Here is a 20990-nt window from a genome sequence, read left to right on the forward strand (position 1 = left end):
TAGAGGCTGGTCCTCACCACTAGCTGGGGTGCTCTGTCTTTCATATGAGCTTTGTCTCCAGACCGTGCTCCTGGTGCCAGCAGGCTACAATGCCAAAACTGTGCCGGGGTTCCCATCGCATCCCGTCGCAGACATGTGCATTGCAGGTCCCTAACCAAGGCCTTCTTATGAATGTATATGTCCCGAGTCTCTGTGACTAGAACACCCCTGCTACATTGTCACAAATTGAGAGTTTTCTCAGGAAGACCTCTGCCAGGAAGTAGGGGACCTTTTGGGATTCCCTAGCGCCCCCTGCTCCTGAGAAATATTGCTGTGGAGCAGGGGTTTCAGGACTCTGTCTTATGTGGTAGCTTTCAGACCCAAAGACCCTTGAGCGGCTCAGAGGTACCCCAGAAGGCTTCTCAAGAACCGATCTGCACTTGGCTGTGGTCCCTGTGCTGACGGCATTAATATCGTACCACAACTATCTGGACAAGAACAAACAGGTGCGAGATGGGAAAAGGAGCAGCAGGACAAAGGGGCTGTAAACTGGTTGGTTGCTGGGCCAGGGTGAGGGCAGCTGAATCCCAGGCCCAGAACTTGTAAGTTTTCTGTAACTGTGGGCTTTGGTATGGCCCTTGGCTGTGCCCATTGTCCTCTTGTCCCCAGCAAGACACCCCCCCCCTTCGAGGAGTTCTGCTTGGTAGGTGCCCAGACCAGCTGTAGGAGTGCGGTCGGCTGTCAGGACTCCTGGTGGCACGTCTTTTGTCAGAGTCACTGCAGTGCCCATTTCCTGCCATCCTCTGCGTGTCCCCCAGGTTATGTTCTGGTCAGGAGCCTGCTCACAGGCCCAGCGGCCCGGGGAGGCACTGGAGCTCAGCGCAGGCCTGTCTTTCCCTGAGCCCAGGTCCCTGACTGCAGCCCAGTTGGGAACTGACGCTGTGACTTCATCACAGGCCCAGCTTGAATGGAATATCCCTGTGCACTGTGCCAGGGAGCAACTGCCCAAGCTGGGTCAAAGATCATGGAGGTTCTCTGAACCCAAAATATTTCTGAGGGCTGGCTTCAGGAAAGCAGAAATACTCTGGGGCATTAAGCCCCAGTCTGTGACCTGAGCTGTCATTTTGCAGTTGTCTTCATAGAAGACACCAACCAGGAGGTACTTGCTGCATCAGTTGGTGCCTCTCCTCAAGGCCAGTCCTTTGGGAGACTCAGAATGGTGGGGGTGTGACCTGGATATGTGGCTTCATTCTATTGGCCATAGGGTGGTACCATCTGTGACAATGACTCATTTAGGCATTGAGGGGCACTTCTAAGACTTGCCCCCACTCTCCTCCATCTCAAAGCAGGCAAAAGAAGGAAACAAAGCTTGGGGAAGGACCTGGTATCCCAGAGCAGCAGGGCCTCCTGGGTAGGAGCCCATGCCAGTTGGTAGCAGGTAGACCCATTGTATCTCATGTCCTCCTTCCCTCAGCGTGAGATGGTTTACTGCTTGGAGCAAGGCCTCATCTACCGCTGTGCCAGCCAGTGCGTGGTGGCATTGGCCATCTGCAGCGTAGAGATGCCTGACATCATCATCAAGGCTCTGCCTGTCCTGGTAGTGAAGCTGACGCACATTTCTGCCACAGCCAGTATGGCCATCCCCCTCCTGGAGTTCCTGTCCAGTGAGTTTGTCTGGTTTGCTTGTGTACACACCTGTACATGTGAACCCGTGGCCAGCTGTGTGGGGGTCGTGTAGCGCAGGCCATGGGCCAGATTTGGTTAGGAACCATAGGGTGCTGTCCCTGGCCAGGATGGAGAGCTGAGGCCTGGGCTGGAAGGTTATATTTTGGTGGCTGTGGACAGTTGCCCTGACTTTAGAGACGAAGCCCAGGGTGCTGGTGCCAGTCAGCTGCAGCTGTGGTTCCTGTTGGCTGCCTGGGCCCCCCTGAGGGCTGTTCTTGTGTCACAGCTCTGGCCAGGCTGCCCCACCTCTACAGAAACTTCGCTGCAGAGCAATACGCAAGTGTGTTTGCTATCTCCCTGCCATACACCAATCCCTCCAAGTAAGTCTGGTTGTCCTGGGTCCCCCTTCTCAGCCATGGCCCAGAAAATCAGTCTGGTCTCCAAGCTCAAGAGTCTCCTGATGCCCTACCGCCTCTGTTCTGAATTCTGAGCCCCATGACGTTTTCTCACTGATCCAAGAGGGAGGCTAGAGCTGTGCCTTCTCCCCCAGGTTCAATCAGTACATCGTGTGTCTGGCCCATCATGTCATAGCCATGTGGTTCATTAGGTGCCGACTGCCTTTCCGGAAGGATTTTGTCCCCTATATTACTAAGGTTAGCTCAGGGGTCATGGATGGCGTGGGACGTTAGCAATGGACAGGACCATGGGTGGAGGTGGGAATGGGTTGGAGCTCTGTGGCACCCAGGAGCTGGCTCTGCTGAGCCGCCTCATTGCACTCAACCTGAGGCTGGCATGGCTCGGGGAGAACTGATTTGCTTTCCCATGGTTCCTCTCACAGCTTATGTCTCCACCCCACTCCAGGGCCTGCGTTCCAATGTCCTCCTGTCTTTTGATGATACCCCTGAGAAGGACAGTTTCAGAGCACGGAGCACCAGTCTCAATGAGAGGCCCAAAAGGTTCGGGGTTTGCTGGGGCCTTGCCTGGTATCAAGTTGGGTGGGACCCTAGGCTGTGACCTCTAGGCCAGTGAACATGGGACTAGGAATGAGGGGATGTCACCATGCATGGTCACCTGGGCCTAAAATGCCTTTGGGCAGGACCTGCAAAGGTTTCTAGAACCTCCCATTTCTAGGCTGGCTTGTAGTCTGCAGCCCCGTGGATCCTATGTGCATCCTGGCTTCTCTGGCCCAGGCTTACATATTGTCACGTTGGAGATCAAGATGTATAGGGCTGGCTATCACTGCACTGGGAGAGGAGGAAAAGAATGTCTGATGGGAGCTATGATTGGGCCTGGCCAGGGAGAACCCAGAGACATCCACTGCTTGGCCCCATGGTCTCTGGTTAGCTCAGCTTTCAGCCAGAGCCACCCGTCTTCCTCTGGAGCTTGCTCACCAGGAACACGCTCTTCACCATCACAGCCGCTTGTGCCGTACCTGAAAGCAGAGCTGTGCTAGTCCTCATTGTTGTGTTTGCACCTCATCGCCCTGCTGCCCTGCCTGCCCCGCTCCCTGCGGGCTGCCTCAGCTCTCCCGGGTGGGATACGGCACTTTCCAGACTTTCCAGTGCAGCTGCACTCGAGCCCCACAGCCGGGGCTGAAGAACCGCAGTTTGGCCGGAGCCTCCTCCTCTCAGGGGCTCATGGGCCTTGCGTTGAGAACTAGCCTCTTTCCACAGTGAGTTCCAGGCTGGGCCTCGATGGCCTCTCTGTGTGGTAGGCAGGGATATCTGGTCAGCATAGCCTGGAATCTGCCGTGCGGGGCGATCCACACACATTTAATTTGCACTAATGTCTTTTGTTTTGGTATCATGCGTGAAACCTTACATTTTCTCAGTCGCATTTACAAGCTGTATTTTTATGCATTTTTGTTTTCTGTTTCTTCCCCTGCTCACTGTCCTTTGGCATGGTTCTTTTGTTCATCTCACCCTCGGGACCTCTCCATCTTGACCCTGTGGCCTGGGACCTTTCCTCCTCACCCCTCCAATGGCTTGTTCTCCCATTCCCGGGAGCTGGGCTCTCTGGGGCTTGGGGCTTCCTTCCTCGCCCGGTAGTTTGAGGATAGCCAGAGCCCCCAAACAAGGCCTGAATAACTCTGCACCTGTGAAAGAACTCAGAGAGAGCTGTGCAGCCGAGGCCTTCCGGTGCCGCAGCGTCAGTGTGTCTGAACATGTGGTCCGCAGGTAGTGGGGCTGTGTCGGGCGGGGGGCACAGACCCTGGAGCTTGGCCCCGTGAGCACCCGGGTGGTGGTGCATGGGGCTGCATGCATGACCTCCTCGCCTGCTGGCGGCTCTCCCTGACCAGAGCTGGAGGACAACCTGGTCCCAGCCTAACAGAGCCTGGTGGCGAAGGGGAGGGAAGGTTGCATTCTGTCCAAGCCCTGTACTAGCACAGTTGGCTGCACAGCCTCCTCGGAAGTCATTGCCTGAGCCCCGAGTAGAGAGCTAGGAGGCTGTTCTGAGAAAACTGGGGGGCTGGTGCCCGCCCGGCAGGCCTGTACCTCAAAGACTAGGGCAAGAGTTCCGTAAGTCCAAGTTGCACTTGTGCAGGTTGGCGGACGCACACTCGTCTGAGTGTGGCATCATATTCTGTGGGCAGATTTCCTTCTTGGGCTTCTTTCTAAAGGGAGCTAGAGGCTTTTGTATAGGACTCTGGTGTGGAGGCCAGCCTGGGAGGGGAGGCTGTGAGCATCTTCCTGTGAGTTTTGTCTGTACTAGTGATGGGCATCTTTCCCTCACCTGCAAGCCCTTTGTGGATGTGACTTCTACTACCCTGAGATCCAGCTCCTTGCTAGTGCCTGCCTTGGGCTTCCACCTTTGTGTGGCCTCTGGTAGCTGGGGGCAGTGAGGTGCTCAGTAGTACACCCCTCTCAACTCCTTTTTTTCCTGGCAGATTCCTTATCAGTAAAATGTTGAGTAAAGAGCTACGGCACTGAGGTCAGAATCAAAGCTCCAAAGGCCTTCCTCTGGTCCCTGGGGCGGGAGTGGACCTGCAGCAGGCATGCCAGTTCACTTAGCCCAAGCCACTCCCCGTCCATGACAGGAGGTGGCCCTGTGGGCAGAATGCAATCTTGCTCTGTCCTCCTGTGTTCTCTGAGTCTGCATGACTAAGCTGTGTGCTGCAGCCATGGCTAACTCCTGTGTGCTTTGGGGCAAGGGTGTTTTGGTCTCATCAGTCTCTCAGCTCTGCTCCAGCCAGAAGGGCTTTGCTGTGAGGCACCTATCTCCCTTCTTCTCTGGGATGACATGGTCCACATGGCTTGTGAGGTTGTGGCTCTACTGGCCGCTGCACCCGGGGCCTGGTGGGCTTTCTGAGCAAGGCCATCTTGGCCATGCATGCATTGAGCTTTGGCTCCTGGTGGTGGGTGACTCAGCATGGTTCTTCTCTTAGCCCTGACCCTGACCCGGGTATGGTTTCCTTCTCCAGCAGAATCCAGACATCGCTCACCAGTGCTAGCCTGGGGTCCGCGGATGAGAACTCTATGGCCCAGGCTGATGACAGCTTGAAGAATCTCCACTTGGAACTCACAGAAACGTGTCTGGACATGATGGCCCGATACGTGTTCTCCAACTTCACTGCAGTCCCCAAGAGGTGTGTGCTGTACTACAGGACTGGGGCGCTGAACATGGGAGGGGCAGCTGCTCTGGGCGCCTGAGGCCCTGCTGAGTTGTGGACACATTTGTTTTTTCAGGTCCCCTGTGGGAGAGTTCCTCCTGGCAGGGGGCAGGACCAAGACCTGGCTGGTTGGAAATAAGCTCGTCACCGTGACGACCAGTGTGGGGACAGGTACCCGCTCGTTGCTGGGCCTGGATTCAGGGGATCTGCAGGGTGGCCCAGAGTCAAGGTGATTGTCCCTTCCTTCTGTGTACACTGTGGTTCTGGAACCCCTGGGGATCATGGTTGACTCTGTATGGGTGCTTACGTCCTTAGCTCTGATCCTGGTGTACATGTGAGGCAGACAAAGGAAGCACCAGCCAAACTGGAGTCGCAGGCTGGGCAGCAGATGTCCCGTGGGGCCCGGGACCGGGTCCGCTCCATGTCAGGTCAGTTTTTACCCTCAGCTGCCTCTCAGCTTGGCCCAGTGTGCAGAAGGCCCCTCAAGCTGAAGGACTGCTGGCTAGCTTTATGACTGGCCACTTCCTAATGGCGCGGTTGTCTCAGTCATGTGTAGAGGCATGACACCTCTGCTTATCAGTGGAGCAGGGCCCTGCAGGCGAAGGGCCTGAGTCCAGCTCCCCCAGAGCTGTCTCTGCTGGGATTGATGAGTTGTGCTCTAGTGGGCAAGACTTTAGTCTCTTTTGCTGCTCTCAGCCCAGGAGGCCAGAACCAGGTCTGGGGCTGTCCTACTCCAGCTTTCCTTGGGCATGGGCCAGGTACTTCCAGGCTGGCTGGGCTCTGTGCCTAAGGGTCTGCTCTGTGTTGGGTACTTTGTAGTGGGCAAGTGGTGGTTATCAGTTCTTAACTCCTTGTCTTTAGGAGGACATGGCCTTCGAGTTGGTGCCTTGGACACTCCAGCTTCCCACACCCCAGGTGGCCCTGCTCCTCTGGGACCACAAACTGCACCAGCAGCAAAGCCTGAGAAGGCTTCTGCAGGAACTCAGCTTCCAAAAGCAGAGAAGACAAATTTGGCAGCTTATGTGCCTTTGCTGACCCAGGGCTGGGCTGAAATCTTGGTCCGTAGGCCCACAGGTACTGAGAAAGGAGGCACACTGAGATCCCTAAGAGGGTGTCAGTGATCCTCTCCAGGCTGTAGACCCAGAACAAGCATAGGGTATTGAGGCGCTCACTCTGATGTTGGTCCTCAGAGGTGGGAGGTGGCCGAGGCACATGCAAAATACCAAACAGTGGGGCTGGAGAGATGGCTCAGAGGTTAAGAGCACTGCCTGCTCTTCCAAAGGTCCTGAGTTCAATTCCCAGCAACCACATGGTGGCTCACAACCATCTGTAATGAGGTCTGGTGCCCTCTTCTGGCCTTCAGGCATACATGCAGACAATATTGTATACATAATAAATAAATATTAAAAAAACAAACAAACAGTGTAGCTCACCCTATAGAGGTGTAGTCTCCCCATGTAGAGAGCAAAGATGAGACTAGATATGGGCACGGCTGATTCCTTCTGATTCCTCTCCTAGGCCTGCAAGTGGCTGTCTTTTCTCCTTGTCCTCATGGTTGAACCCAAATCCTTAATTTGTGGACATCAGTCATTAGCCTGGGGTCCAGCCATGTGATCTCACCTGGCCCTGTTTCCACATAGTCACTTTCTGAGGACCTGGGTTAGAGTTTAGCTTGCAACAGGGGCATGACAGTCACAGGAAGGCTTAACAAAGATCCCCAAGTCCAGGAACAGTCTGTCGGGATGTGGTGCAAGGAGAAGGACATAGCTCTGGGCTTCCAGGCTCTCTCAGGAGCCTCTGCCCTGATGTGTGTCTGAGCCTAGCCTGCCTGGCCTCCGTGTGTTCGTCTAGAGCAGCAGAGGGTGTGAATGGGTATCAGTTGTTGGAGACAGTGCTAGGAGTTGGTGTGGCTCTGAGAAGTATGGCCTAAGGCTTGAGGTACTACCCGCCCCCAGGGAACACCAGCTGGCTGATGAGCTTGGAGAACCCGCTCAGCCCGTTCTCCTCAGACATCAACAACATGCCCCTCCAAGAGCTGTCCAATGCTCTTATGGCTGCTGAGCGCTTCAAGGAGCACCGGGACACAGCCCTGTACAAGTCACTGTCAGTGCCAGCGGCTGGCACAGCCAAGCCACCTCCTCTTCCACGCTCTAACACAGGTGAGTACGGGAGCATGGGCAGTGCTGGACCCCAGATGCCTTGTCTAGTGGCATCGTGGTTCCCTCTACTGAGGCCTCCCACGCACAATTTTCAAGGTCTTTTGGGGGAGATATTAGAGTTCAAGTCCCTAAAGTTTAGGAGCAGGCTCGAAGCCCACTTCCTTGGAAACGGTACCTGCTGCCACCACCAGGATGCTACTGGAGTTGGCAGTGTCTGGGTGGAGCTCTCTGGAGCCTTTGCCAGCACTTCCATGATGGGCATGGCTCTGGGTGAGGAGGCACTGCGGGCAGCTGAGCATCCCCCGGGCCTGGGGTGGGATGCCTGAGCCTGCCTGCTTGCCAACCCTGCCCGGCTAGGCCCTTGGATATGTGGCCATAGATGATACTTGGAGGCTGAGGACGTCCACGTGTCTGCAGCTGACCAGCACTGACCTCCCAAAGGCTGTGCATGCTGTTTGGAGAGCTGGGAGCCCTGTGTGCCGGCCCTGGCCGCCGCTGGCCCTCCCCTCTCTCCTCTCCAGGCCCGGGGCTGTGCCCATCCTCTCTGCTCGGCCTTGTGCAGTCTCTGCCGCTGACGAGGCTACTCGCGTGGTTACCTTGCAGTGGCTTCTTTCTCCTCCCTGTACCAGTCCAGCTGCCAAGGACAGCTGCACAGGAGCGTTTCCTGGGCAGGTATTGGCGCATCCCTGTGAGGAAGCCATGTGGTCTGCAGAGTACACTCTGCCTCATAGATGCTGTTCTCATCGCCCCTCACCTGCTCACCCCTCCATGGCTGGCTGAGCCTCTCATCACCCAACATCTGTGTAGGACACCTGTGCTTAGCCCATGGGAACCCTTTGATATGTGTCCTGAGCTGTGCTCTGATTCTGAGGTGTATGTGGCCTCTGGCTGACAGGTTGGGTAGGTCCCCTTGATCCCTGTGGGCCCTGAGGCTCTATTGAGCTCTACTGACCTTTTCCTAGCTGATGATCTGATTGTCTGTGCATCTCCCTTTCATCAGCTAGCCAAGGACCTTGGTGACAAGGCCCTACCTCTTTGCCACTGGCTCTTAAAGGTTGCCCTGCAGATTCCCTCATGTGTACAGGAACCAGCTCTGGAGGGCAGTGTATACATGGCCGCTGGAGTGTGGGCAGGAGCTAGGGGAGGGTATCATAGGCTGCATTCACCCTTGATCGCTTCTTACCCACACCCTGCCCCACTGTTGGCCTGGGAAGTGCTGCTTGGGGACTTCATCCCTTCCTTCCCTCAAGTATCAGCCGCGAGGCCTCTGTCCACAAAGTAGGTTGCAAGTCTGCATATGATATGAGGACATCCTGTTAGCTTCTCCCTCAGATCCAAAGTCCTGGAGAAACTAGGCCTTTTTCCTTAGTCTCAGAGCTGGCTTTAGACATTGTACCCTCCCAAGCTGGAGCCCTTGAATGGTCCTGCTCTCCTACCTGCCTTGCTAGTGATGCAGGAGTGGGCAGAGCTGCTACCTGCATGACCTGCAGGAGGCAGTAGAGCCAGGGCTCCCAGGCCTTCAGAGTCCATCTCCAGCCTGCTCCAGTGGCAGCCACAGGAAGAGGGTGGAAAGCTCTGCAGGGTGCTGCCCTTCCGACAGGAAGAAGCTGGTGTTCAGAGGCCTCATGAGCGTCTGGCCCTGCCCAGCACACAGCCAGCAGCCCTGTCTGTGTCCTCCCAGACTCTGCCGTGGTTCTCGAGGAAGGAAGTCCAGGAGAGGCCCATGTACCAGTGGAGCCCCCCGAATTGGAGGATTTTGAGGCATTAGGTACAGACAGGCACTGCCAGCGTCCTGACACCTACAGCAGGGTGAGTGCCTTGGGAAGGCATGGGGCAGGGGACACGGCTTCCATCCAAGACTCATGCTCTGTACTGATGTGCTGTGACCTAGATAGTTTCTCTCCTTGACTAAAACATGGCTAGTTCTTCCTCCATGTCCCTTCTGCTCAGGCCATCTGGGTCTCACCCTCCCTCCCTTGGTCTGTGAGGCTCTTGGAAAACACAGCCACCAAGGAAGAGGAGCCAGAGGAGCCTGGTGCTCGAGTGCTTGAGTTCCTAACAGTGCTTCCCCGAACTGTCTTTGCAGTCGTCCTCAGCATCTAGCCAGGAAGAGAAGTCCCAGCTGGAGGAGATGGCTGCTGGAGGTATCCCCATCGAGCGAGCCATCTCCTCTGAGGGGGCTCGGCCTGCCGTGGACCTCTCTTTCCAACCCTCACAGCCCCTGAGCAAGTCTAGCTCTTCTCCTGAGTTGCAGACCTTGCAAGACATCCTCGGAGACCTAGGGGACAAGGCTGACATTGGACGGCTGAGTCCTGAGTCTAAGGTCCGGTCCCAGTCAGGGATCCTGGATGGGGAAGTGGCTACCTGGTCAGCCCCAGGTGAAGAAGGCCGTGTCACAGTCCCATCTGAAGGTCCACTGCCTTCCAGTTCTCCCCGCTCTCCTAGTGGTCTCCGGCCCCGAGGCTATACCATCTCTGATTCAGCCCCATCACGAAGGGGCAAGAGGGTGGAGAGGGATACCTTCAAGAGCAGAGCTGCGGCCTCCAGTGCTGAGAAAGTGCCAGGCATTAACCCTAGGTAGGCACAAATCCCAAATTGTTCCCAACTCCAAGGAGTTTTTCTCTTGGCTGCAGCTCCCATACATGCCTGGGCAGAATAGGCATACATGGAGAATCTTATGTCTTCCCCAAGGCTGGTAGGAGCCATGAGGGTGGGTTCTTGGCCACAGTGTTTAGGTCCTGACATTCTGCAGGTCCGGCCCTGCCCTGACCAGTGCTTTCTCTCCAGCTTTGTGTTCCTGCAGCTCTACCACTCACCCTTTTTTGGTGATGAGTCCAATAAGCCCATCCTGCTGCCCAATGAGGTAGGCCTGCCTTCCGTCTCCACTGTAGGGTGGGTCACAAGAGGGTCTAGCTCCTGTGGCAGCAGGCTGTGTTCTATCTGGGTGGAGTCAATCATCTTGGGAACAGGTGCTTTGTTATCTGGGTTGGTGGCTGGTGGCAGGGTAGTCTCTGCCCTGAACTCACATAGGCTCTGTGTGACTACAGTCCTTCGAGCGGTCAGTGCAGCTCCTTGACCAGATCCCGTCCTATGACACCCACAAAATTGCTGTCCTGTATGTGGGAGAAGGCCAGGTAAGGCCCTGGGCCAGCATAGAATCATCTGGTCTCAGTAGTGTGTCTAATGTCTCCTGCCTCCAAGTTCCCTGATGATCTGGAGCCCTGGGAGCGTGTTGGTATGCAGAGCTGTGAGAACTGCAGGGTGCATACTTGCGATAGCAGACTACTGAGGTCCTGGGTTGAGCAATTGAATGAATGTAGCTAAGTGGCAGGAGGCAGAGGGCCACCATGGACAATCTCAGCCCAGTGTATGGACATGAACTGTACTTTTCTCTGCATGAAGTGGGGACCCTGTAAAGGGGTTCCCATAATGTCAGCATTTTCAAAGTCTCCCTCTGACTGCTGTTTAGAGCAATGATGAAGTTAGGTGATGACCATCCAAGCGAGAGGAACAGGCTTGGGTTTGGTTGCAGGGTTGCTGAGCCATGCCAGGGTTCTGGGGTGGAGGAGGGAGACCAGGTGACACAGTGCACATGAACTGGACAGCTATAAGCATGAAGGACTGAGTGGGGGAGGGTAATGACCACCCTGGCTTTCCATCAGTGACAATGGCAGACTTGCTTATTAAGCTGGAGCTACTCATCTGGATTTCTCCACAGAGCAACAGTGAGCTGGCCATCCTGTCAAATGAGCACGGCTCCTACAGGTACACGGAGTTTCTGACAGGCCTGGGCCGGCTCATCGAGCTCAAGGACTGCCAGCCAGACAAGGTGTACTTGGGTGGACTAGATGTGTGTGGCGAGGACGGCCAGTTCACCTACTGCTGGCATGATGACATTATGCAAGGTGTGTACTGCTCTATACAGCTTGTTTCCAGCTCTGGGAGAGGCACCAAGAGGTGCTGGAAAAAACAAGGAAATTTTGAGGCATACAGAGGTCTCAAGCCTGGGCCTTAGGCCCAGCAAACAATGTCCTGTCTTGGCACTCAGCCCAGTGTCACCCACCCTACAGCTGTTTTCCACATTGCCACCCTGATGCCCACCAAGGATGTGGACAAGCACCGCTGTGACAAGAAACGGCACCTGGGCAATGATTTTGTTTCTATCATCTACAATGATTCTGGTGAGGACTTCAAGCTGGGCACCATCAAGGTAAGTAGGATCTCCATGTGCTGGATACCCAGGCAATGACTGAGTTCTGCCACCTACACCACCAGACTGAACAGCAGCCCAGGCCATCTTTTAAAATGTTTGCTGGTGTATCTTGAATTGACCTTGAGTGCCCTAAGAGGGTAGTCTGTCTTGGGAGCTTGTTGTCAGGGACACAAGGAGACATGATCACAAAATCTTCCTCTGTAGGATGAGCTGTGCCCTTCATGAGGAGTAGCTAGGTGAATATGTACCTGGTGGGGGGTGTACAGTGCCCAGTGGAGTGGAATGGCTTCTAAGGGTCCTTGCTGTGCACATTTCAGCACCCTTGGGTCAGCACTAGCGTCACCTGTGGACTTAGGATTTGTGGGCATCAGAATGTCAGAGAGAGCTGGTACAACCCAGCTGGCAAGTCTGAATGAAGCACAGACTGTACCAGAAGCCATAAAGGATAGAGCAGGGCCTTAGGAGAGGCGATCTGGGATGACTGTCCATGGCAGCTGCTTTCAGGACGAGTGAGGGGAGATGAGGCAAGACTCTGGGAAAAGCCAGTACAACTCACTGAGAAGGGGCACATGGGCAGTGCCACCTTGAGAACAGACTCAGAGTTAATATGGCAGCGTGGAAGCCGGGTCTGGAAGCTTTGTGTGTATGGACTGTGTGTGTGTGTGGGGAGGGGGGAGTTCTACGTGTATGGACTGTATGTGTGTTTATGGGGGAGTTCTATGTGTATGAATTGTGTGTGTGTATGTGTGTGTATGGGGGAGTTCTATGTGCATGGACTATGTGTGTGTGTATATGAGAGAGTTCTATGTGTATGGACTGTGTGTGTATGTGTGTGTGTGTGTGTATGGGGGAGTTCTGCGTATGCAAGGCAAGTTGTATACTGTAAGCAAATCTGTGTTGGGTCCACATGCAAAGTAGATTGCATTTAGCCAGAGATGAAGACAAAGGCAGATGGCCAAATGCTGCCTGCTGAGGTGATAAACCTGGCACAGCAGTGAAGCAGATTGGCCTTCAGCACAAGCTGGTGCCAGGATGACTTTCCTCTTGTCTGGCAGGGCCAATTCAACTTTGTCCATGTGATCATCACACCGCTGGACTACAAATGCAACCTGTTGACCCTGCAGTGCAGGAAAGGTAAGGCCCAGGGTGGGTAGGGTAGTAGCTGGCCCGAGTCAGGTATGAGCACTGTGTCTCCACAGACATGGAGGGCCTTGTGGACACCAGCGTGGCCAAGATCGTATCTGACCGAAATCTGTCCTTCGTGGCCCGACAGATGGCCCTACATGCAAATGTGAGTGGTAGCTGCCACCTAGGGCCAAGCAGGTGTGTGGGTGTTCCTGGATGGGAACTCACCATCCTGCTTTGGGCTCCCCAGATGGCCTCTCAGGTACACCATAGCCGCTCCAACCCCACTGACATCTATCCCTCCAAGTGGATCGCCAGGCTTCGCCACATTAAGCGGCTCCGCCACCGGGTAAGGAAGACAGGGCTTCAGAGATGTGATGGCTGAAATCTGGTAGGGACAGAACTTCTGGACTCACTGCCAAAGCTTTCTCTCTCTGTAGATCCGTGAAGAAGTGCACTATTCAAACCCAAGCTTGCCTCTGATGCACCCTCCAGCCCACACCAAAGCCCCAGCTCAGGCCCCTGCTGAGCCCACACCCACCTACGAGACAGGCCAGCGGAAACGCCTCATCTCCTCCGTGGATGATTTCACAGAGTTTGTATGAGGCCACTAGGGGTCCTGCGGTGCCAGAGCCATGCAGCCAGCCCTTCATTGTTTGACACCACCATCATTTGACTGTATTCACACATGAAATAAACTGTGGCCATGTCCATCTGGCCCATGGAGTTCAGAGAAGTACAGATAGCAGCAGTCAGACAACTTTTTTATTTGACTTTGTCTTGTCTGTTTGGGGTCGGGGCAGGATCAAGGCTAGAGCTGCAGCTGAGCCCACAGAAGCAGGCAGGCACTGTCACACATTCTCTCCCCCCCACCCTGGGGACCAGCCCCAGTGGGGGTCTTGTCCAATACTTCTTGGCATCTTTCAACCCACAGTAGTCCTGGCCTTGCTCAGACCTGATACCAGCAGATCTGGGTGCTGCCTGGCCCCAGACAAGGGAGGAAAATGAGGCCATGGTGGCCCCAATACCATCCAGCACCTGCCCAAAGCCAGACTCGGATCCAGTAATTGGCTGCAGCTTCCCCTGCACCTCTACCACGGGTAACTTCAGCCACTAGGCCCTTCAGCCCAAGTGAAAAATAGTGACATACAAAAATATATACATTTTAACCCCATATAAATTACTGATGGTGGACATACAAAGGGGATGGCGGCTAGAGGCAAGTATGCTGCACAAACAACAAGAGAGGTAATAATTTACGGGATGGACAGGGAAGAAGTGTAGCTTAGCCCTCCCTCAAGCTTCAATCCTTAGCAAGGGGAGATGGCCGCCTAGGAGTAGAGCTGGGCACAGCCCGCTGTACCTGAGGACTTGGGAAATAAATTAGCATCTTGGAGACTGGGTACTCACTTGGTCCAATACTGCTGTATCCTCCTGTGGGGAGGGGACCTAGGTCCTGGCTGGCTACACAGCCTTTTTTAAAGTGCTGAAGCCCATAGGCAGACAGGTAAGGCCACAATACCTGTACCCTAAGGAACTCATATGCAGCCATTCTGCCTGGCTCAACCTTGAGGGTAGCAGAAGGTAATACTGAGTGGTGTTCCACCCTGGCTCTGAGAGGCCAGTGTGAAGCCACAGGCCTTCCCAGGATTGGGAACGACCAGGACCCTTTGGGCCTAAGTGCTGCTGGGGTGGACCTTGTTGTTAGATCGCAGGGATACCCTGCTGAGACCCACTGCCTGGTCTAGCCCCTTACTAGTCCTAGCAAGGCGGCTGGGCAGAGCTGTCTGAGGGCCTAGAAAGCAGCCAGGGGAAGGTGAGAGAGGAGGTCTGCTGTGTCCATGGCCTTGAAGGCTCTGGAGTTGTTGCTCCAGCTGGTAGACGTCCTCTGTGGCCTGGTTGAGTCGGTCAAATTGGACAAGCAGGGTTTCAAACACAGCATGCAGGCGTGAGGGCTCTGGTTCCAGCCTCAATGCCGAGCGGTTCAAGCCTGCACTCAGCCCATCTGGCTGGCTGGATGAGGTGGAAGGGTGTGAAGCATCTGAGCCTGCGCTGGGTGGAGGCACAACCGGGGAGGACTTCGAGCCCCTGGATGAGCGAGAAGGCAGTGGCTCCATTCCTTCAAATCGGACTTTGTGACGGAACTGGGGGCGGCACAGGGGCTCGGTCAGTCCGGCTGCACCCTGGGCTCGTGAGACCCAGGGTGTGTCCCTCTCCCCCCCACTGGGCCGTACCCACCTCCTTGACCTTGCTGAAGCCCATCCAGAGCCGAAGCCTCCGCAGAAAAAGCTCCACCATCTCATAGTCCTGGGGCTCCCAGGCTGGACGGTAGAGTTCCCCGCGCAGGGCATGGTACCTCCAACGCAGGAGAACAGCCCCTAACCTTAAGGCACCCCACATCCGCAGAGCCCAGAGCCCCACACACAGCAGAGGGGACAGGTACCAGGACTCAGAAGGGCACAGAGTAGGGACCCTGGTCCCAGGACACAGCACCAGGAAGGCTCGGGCCATGTTGTGAAGAGTGTCAGCACCAGAGGAAATAAGCTGTGGGAAAGACACAGGTAAAGGCGTGCCCTGGGTAAGGTCCTTCCTCGGCACACCCCAGAACGGTAACCTACCAGAACAGCCATCTGAGCATAGGCCACACCGAGCACCACTAGACCCAAGGTGGCTCCCATGAGCTCTGGCAGAGCCCGGCACAATGTCTTGCCAAAAACGGACCACTGGCGCACAAACCGCAGCTGCTGGGCAGCCTGCAGACAGAAGGCAGTCAGTCAACTTTCACCAGGCCCTGGGTTGATCCTAGTCACCAGTCTTGCACCAGCCCTTTGGCCCTTACCTTGATCAAGAGCAGGAAAAGTAGTGAGGCCGCCAGCCCGCGGGCCACAGAGCCCAGCTGAGCCACTTGGTCGAAGCTAGTGAAGTGGCGCGGATAGTCGTGTATAAAATGGGTCCACTGGCGGTCAGCAATGCTCAGCTGGGCCAGGCGTACCATCCCTGTGGCTGCCGTCAACATCACCAGTAGCCACCGTGCCCAGGCATCAGGCTGTGCCGTGCGTGCACACCCCTCTCTGCGCCAGGTGTGCACCTCGGCCACGGAGAAGTATAGGGCAAATAGCAGCAAGCACACCTGAGGAATGGGGTGTCTATGAGGGGCGTGGTCAAGAGTAGCAGGGGTATGTTCAGATTTCCTGTGGGGTGTAATCAGGATCCTGAGGACAGATGTCAAGTGGAAGGGCATACCGAGGTGAGTAGTGGCAGCGACAGGCCGGTGCTGAGTCGCCGTAATGCAAATGGGCGGACACTGAAGGCAGCCAGTGCATGGCCTGCTACAGGGAACTCCAGGCGCAGTGTGACAGCAGCATGTAGCCCCACAGCAGGGCTGTAGCGGGTAAGTTCCACAAACACTGCACGGCTCCTGCATGGAGGGTGCTGTCAGCAGGAGGGGCCATGTGTGCAGGAGCACAGGGTGTAAAATGGGAAGTGGCTACTATATTTGGCCCGTCACATAGGCCTGGGAAGGAGGTCCACAGGGGCTTCAGGGCTAGGTATGGGGACAGCTGGCTAGAGTGTGGCTCAGAGGCCTGCCAAGGGAACGGGATTCCTGCTCACTTTCTCCTCAGCACCCACCTGCTGTCAAGCCAGTTGTGCAGCTGCAGGAAGCCCAGCCGTGCACGGCTCTCCTCCAGGCTCAGCCCCAGCTCCTGGACATAGCCTCCACTGTCATACACTGCACAGTAGCCCCAGTACCATGCGCTGTGGAGACAGGACAGAACTGGAAACTCCCCAGCCCTGAGAGCATCTGGTAAGCATGCCCCCAAAGGGCCAGCAGATTCTCTGAAGAACTTCCATCACCCAGGAGGGGACTTAGGCTCTTACTCTACTCACCCCAACAAGTCAGGTGCAGAGTAGGACCATGTCTCAGAGTCATTTTGAGCCACACTCTGCCAGCCAATGCCATAGTCACTGGTGCTCAAGCTTCCTGCGGTTGAACACATGTGCTCTGAGCTGGAAGGATCTGGGCTCAGGACATACGACACAACAGGTGACTCCCTGTGCTGTAGACTCTCCTGAATCCTCCCAGCCACCCATTCTGCAGGGCATTTGATTACACCGTGACCCCTGAGATTGTGTTATTTACTGGAAAAACTTGTCTCCAGTTGTGGTGTGGCTCAGTCCTAGCACACACCTTTAATCCAAAAGCTTTCTGCTTAAATACTGTAAACAGGATTAAATAAAGTCAACCATAGGTCAAGAAGTGGAGTAAGCAACCAGCTGACAAGCAGTGAATTTAGGATTATTAAGGGAAAAAAACAGAGAGAGTAAGAGGGTCATATAGCTAAGTGGAGTTCAGATAGCTGAGCTGCAGTTGAAATGGAAGGAATGGCCATCCCCAGCTTACCTTCCTGCAGTCGCACCTGCCTCAGCCGTGGGGGTCCCAGCTCGGGATTAGACTGGTTCCCGTGGACATAGGGCAAGAGGACATGTGACATCCATGGCCAGAACTCATCAGACCTGTCAGGAAATGTTAGTCACTGAGGTCAAGGCTGTCAGGGCCCAAGAGGTGCTGCCTCAGCAGCCCCTGAGATGATGCTGGGCCCATGTTCCCTCTCTTGGACTGCTACTTGGGGCAGATAATTCTGTCCTGATATTGTGCTATGTACTACAGAAAACTAAGCAGTGTCCCAATTCTCTACCCACTAGATACTCCAGCATGTACTCTGGTCCTGACAACCAAACAGGAATCTAGATCAGAGATGTCCAATCTTTCAGCTTGTGGGTCACACAGGGGTTTCTAACCCACAGCCCACAGGTTTTTAAGAGCATTACACAGGTTCGTTTTGTATGATACTGTAATTATGTTGTTGTCTATAAAGTTCAATTAAGTTATAAACAAAACAAAAAGAAAATATCTCATGCTTTAAAAACAGCAAATTTTCTGTTGGGATTCATTCACAGCTACTGAGTTACATTACAAGTGGTTCATGAACTGTAGGACCCTTCTAGATACTTCCAAATGTTCCCTAGAGGCTGGACTGGACTAAAGACAAAACCAATATGGGCCTTGGTGGGCACCAGTGCCACCCTGGCCCAATGCAAGGTGGATGTGTGTGTCCTGAGTGTCCGTACCGGGTGATGGCCAAAAAGGCTTGGCTATTCAGCTCCTGCTTGATGGCACTCTGTAGGCGGTAGGCATGACCATGGCAAGAAGCATCCCCATAGTTGGCCAGGAGCGTCACCAGTAGAAAAAGCATGTATACCAAGAGGCTCTGTAGGACAGGGATAGATGGCTCTGATCAGTAGATCCCATCCTACAGGGCCAGGGCAAGGTTTTATTTGACTAGCAGGCAGTGGTAGTGCACGCCTTTAATCCCAGCACTCAGGAGGCAGAGGCAGGTGGATCTCCAAGTTTGTGGCTAGCCTGGTCTATGGAGCAAGTTGCAGGACGGTCAGGGATACATAGAGAAACCCAGACACAGGCTCTGAAAACTAGAACAGCTGTGCCCAGTGCCCTCAAGGCCAGGAGAAAGCAGGAACTTGAGACGTACAATAACAGGGGGGAGAGGGGGCAGGAGCTACAAAGCTCCAGTGCTCACTAGAGGTCAGGAGCAGAGCAAACAACGGTAGAGTAGAGGTTACCTGTGGCCAGAGCTCACCTTCATCATGTCATGAAGCTTTTTGACCTTGCGGGCTTCCTCCTTTGCCAAGAAGAGTGCAAAACCATGGGGAGGCCGTACACGGGGCACACGTTCACTTACAGGTGTTACAGCAGGGCTTTCTACCAGAGTGTCATCTTCATCAGGGTGTAGCCGTTTGGCTATCAGTGAGAAGTAGAGGGCTTCCAGCAGAACCTGGGGTGGTAGTGGAATCAGCTGGCAAGCATGAGGCTGGCAGCCCCCTCCCCTCTAGGAGTTCTCTCACCTTAAGGGGCTCCCAGCCAAGAAATGAGGCCAGGAAGCTGGAGCTGCTTGAAAGAAGCCACATGACACTCACACTGGGGGGGAAGCTGGCGCCAATCCACCCTGAGACTGCAACAGCCACTGCTACCAAGAGTATGCTGAGCCCATGGGCCAGGGAGGCACACCAGGCAGGCAGCAGTCGCTTCCGAAGACCTTCCACCAGTCCTGGAGACACAGACAGCTACATGGCTTCCAGTCCAGGAGGGCCTGGGAGGGAGTCCTGGTCTGTGTGAACATACCTGTCCTGGAGAGCCTTGTCCCCGGAGACTGTTCCCAGGTCAGACCCATGCTGGGTGGCCTCTTCTCCCCCAGTGTCTGCAGCATCAGTGTTTCTGTTTTCTCCCCAGGAACACTGGACCTGAGCACAGAGCAGGGCCATGAGTTTTGTGCACCCCCCCCCAGAAAGAAGAGGCAGTGATGTCAGTCTGTATCCATCTGGGAGCAGCTCCTTCAGCATCTTAAGAGTCCTGAACCATGTAGATGTGCTGGGTATGCATGACACCCTGGTCATTGTCCTTGCTTGCTTGCTTCCTATATATACACCCACTGCCCAGGGCCCAACTAAGGGACTAGTAGGTCCTTATCTTATATATTCTGTCCTGCATGAACCAGTGGCCCTTCTCCAACCTCATACCAACTATAAAGGACTGTGGTCTAAATCTTACATGCACACTCCCCACCCTGTAGAATGTTACAGAGGTGCACATTCCCATGTGATTCTGTTTTTAAAAAGGCCAGTCTGGTCTATACAGTGAGTTCTAGGTCAGCCAGGAATATACAGTAAGACCCTGTCTCAAAAACAAATAAGCAAGCGAACAAACAAGGAAGCAAGGCTAAGAAGGCAAAAAGAAGACATGAGACTACCATGCTGTCTGAGGGGAAAGTCCCCACATTTATCAGTGCTACTTGTGACCCAACAACTTTTAAATGCATGGTCCACACCAAGTGTGCACTGCCACTGAGCCTTGAATCTATCTCTGATTTAGAGATGTCTCTGGATCTGTGCCACTTAATGAGCAAAAGCATGTGGGTTTAGTTTATTAGGCAAGCACAGAATAGCGAATAACCAGACATGGTTTTCTTTGAATTAGCACGTCCAGTGTAACAGGCACAGCCATAGTTCTTACTCATCACCCAATGTGAGGTTTACAGAATGTGTGTGGGGACAGACACTGTTAAGATGCTCGGGCTGGGCGGTGGCAGCACATGCTTTTAATCCCAGCACTTGGGAGGCAGAGGCAAGTGAATCTCTGAGTTTGAGGCCAGCCTGGTCTATAGAGCAAGTTCCAGGATAGGTTCCAAACCTTCAGAGAAACCCTGTCTGGAAAAGAAAGAGGGAGAAAAAAAAAGATGCACAGCACAGAGCACCAGGTTTTCATCAGACTTGGCTGCATGACCAAGCTGTGCCTGTTATTATACTATACTATCAGTTACCCAGTACTGGTTCCAACTGGATGTCAGGCACTGCTGGACATTTTAGTGTATGACGGTGAAAAGAACAAGTTTCTGCACTCAGTGTATGCTCACCAGCAGCAGAAATGGGTCAGTGTTTTGGTAGCAGGAAGGGCCTGGAAAGGCATAGCATGTGTGAGAGCACACTTATGTACACGGTGTGAGACTTCACTGTATCCATACCAGGTAAAGATAATCTCTGCTCAAGCCACATCAAGCAAATCCATGAAGGAAGGGACAAATGAAACACTTCTTTGGGGAAGAGGACTCTGGGCAGAGGGAGCAGCAGATGCAGGAGGCAGGAGTTTGAAGTGGTATGCTAACTTGTGGAGCAGCAGGACCTATTTCTTAGCTCTATATGGTATCAGAATTTCAAAAGTGTGGGAGGCCACCTTTAAGATGGCCCTGTAGATCCCTTCTAGAGGGACTGAGAGGGTCTCTCTAGAGCCAACAGTGTGCTCCTAACAGGGCTGCTGATAAAGGAGGTGGCTTCACTCACGCTGAAGTGAGGCTGACGAGGGGATAACTGGAGTCTGCCATCGGCCTGGTCAGTGTACCTGCTGTCCTTCTAAGCACTGATACAGCAAGAAACGAGGGGCTAGGGAGGCAGGGTCAGAGAACTACAGAGAAGTAGAGAGTGTCACAGAGCAGGCCCTAGCAATGGTCCAAGCAGAAAAGGACTGAGACGGAAGGTGCAGCTCGGAACACTCGTCCCTGCATCTGGACAGAAGCAGAGAGTACTTGTAAGAGAATGATGAGAAAAGAGAGTCCTGGAGCCCAGACCTCTGCCTCAGTGGACTAGAGAGGCAGTAGGGACAGAATACCTC

The 20990-nt window shown here is 54.4% G+C and overlaps 2 protein-coding genes across 12 annotated transcripts in view; one reads left to right on the forward strand and one right to left on the reverse strand.

The window, feature by feature from the left end:
- Positions 1-13492, forward strand: part of Tsc2 (TSC complex subunit 2) — a 34869-nt gene extending 21377 nt beyond the window's left edge. The window contains exons 21-42 of one of the 8 annotated variants that reach the window (XM_048436238.3): positions 351-485; positions 1454-1643; positions 1931-2024; positions 2195-2297; positions 2506-2600; positions 3693-3821; positions 5066-5230; positions 5331-5483; positions 5570-5682; positions 6116-6328; positions 7210-7413; positions 8017-8085; positions 9095-9222; positions 9500-9990; positions 10201-10276; positions 10461-10547; positions 11132-11318; positions 11484-11623; positions 12682-12760; positions 12826-12917; positions 13002-13100; positions 13192-13492. In XM_048436238.3, coding sequence (XP_048292195.1) covers positions 351-485; positions 1454-1643; positions 1931-2024; positions 2195-2297; positions 2506-2600; positions 3693-3821; positions 5066-5230; positions 5331-5483; positions 5570-5682; positions 6116-6328; positions 7210-7413; positions 8017-8085; positions 9095-9222; positions 9500-9990; positions 10201-10276; positions 10461-10547; positions 11132-11318; positions 11484-11623; positions 12682-12760; positions 12826-12917; positions 13002-13100; positions 13192-13356 — 3207 coding nt within the window. In that variant the 3' untranslated portion in view covers positions 13357-13492. The remainder of the gene's footprint in view (positions 1-350; positions 486-1453; positions 1644-1930; positions 2025-2194; positions 2298-2505; positions 2601-3692; positions 3822-5065; positions 5231-5330; positions 5484-5569; positions 5683-6115; positions 6329-7209; positions 7414-8016; positions 8086-9094; positions 9223-9499; positions 9991-10200; positions 10277-10460; positions 10548-11131; positions 11319-11483; positions 11624-12681; positions 12761-12825; positions 12918-13001; positions 13101-13191) is intronic. The other 7 variants (XM_048436239.3, XM_048436240.3, XM_048436241.3 and 4 more) reach the window with 7 other exon arrangements.
- Positions 13493-13498: 6 nt separating this feature from the next.
- The window catches only part of Pkd1 (polycystin 1, transient receptor potential channel interacting), a 50082-nt gene continuing 42590 nt past the window's right edge, over positions 13499-20990 (reverse strand). For all 4 annotated transcript variants that reach the window (XM_085694725.2, XM_085694724.2, XM_085694723.2 and 1 more), the window contains exons 35-46: positions 18951-19069; positions 18674-18876; positions 18409-18603; positions 17882-18021; positions 17154-17266; positions 16640-16769; positions 16382-16507; positions 15995-16169; positions 15591-15881; positions 15370-15504; positions 14990-15295; positions 13499-14895 (exon numbers count right to left, since the gene is read on the reverse strand). In XM_085694725.2, the coding sequence (XP_085550851.2) occupies positions 14428-14895; positions 14990-15295; positions 15370-15504; positions 15591-15881; positions 15995-16169; positions 16382-16507; positions 16640-16769; positions 17154-17266; positions 17882-18021; positions 18409-18603; positions 18674-18876; positions 18951-19069 (2401 nt within the window). In that variant the 3' untranslated portion in view covers positions 13499-14427. The remainder of the gene's footprint in view (positions 14896-14989; positions 15296-15369; positions 15505-15590; positions 15882-15994; positions 16170-16381; positions 16508-16639; positions 16770-17153; positions 17267-17881; positions 18022-18408; positions 18604-18673; positions 18877-18950; positions 19070-20990) is intronic.

The sequence above is a fragment of the Myodes glareolus genome, chromosome 9 (assembly GCF_982192425.1).
Source record: "Myodes glareolus chromosome 9, mMyoGla1.1, whole genome shotgun sequence".
Lineage (NCBI taxonomy): Eukaryota > Metazoa > Chordata > Mammalia > Rodentia > Cricetidae > Myodes > Myodes glareolus.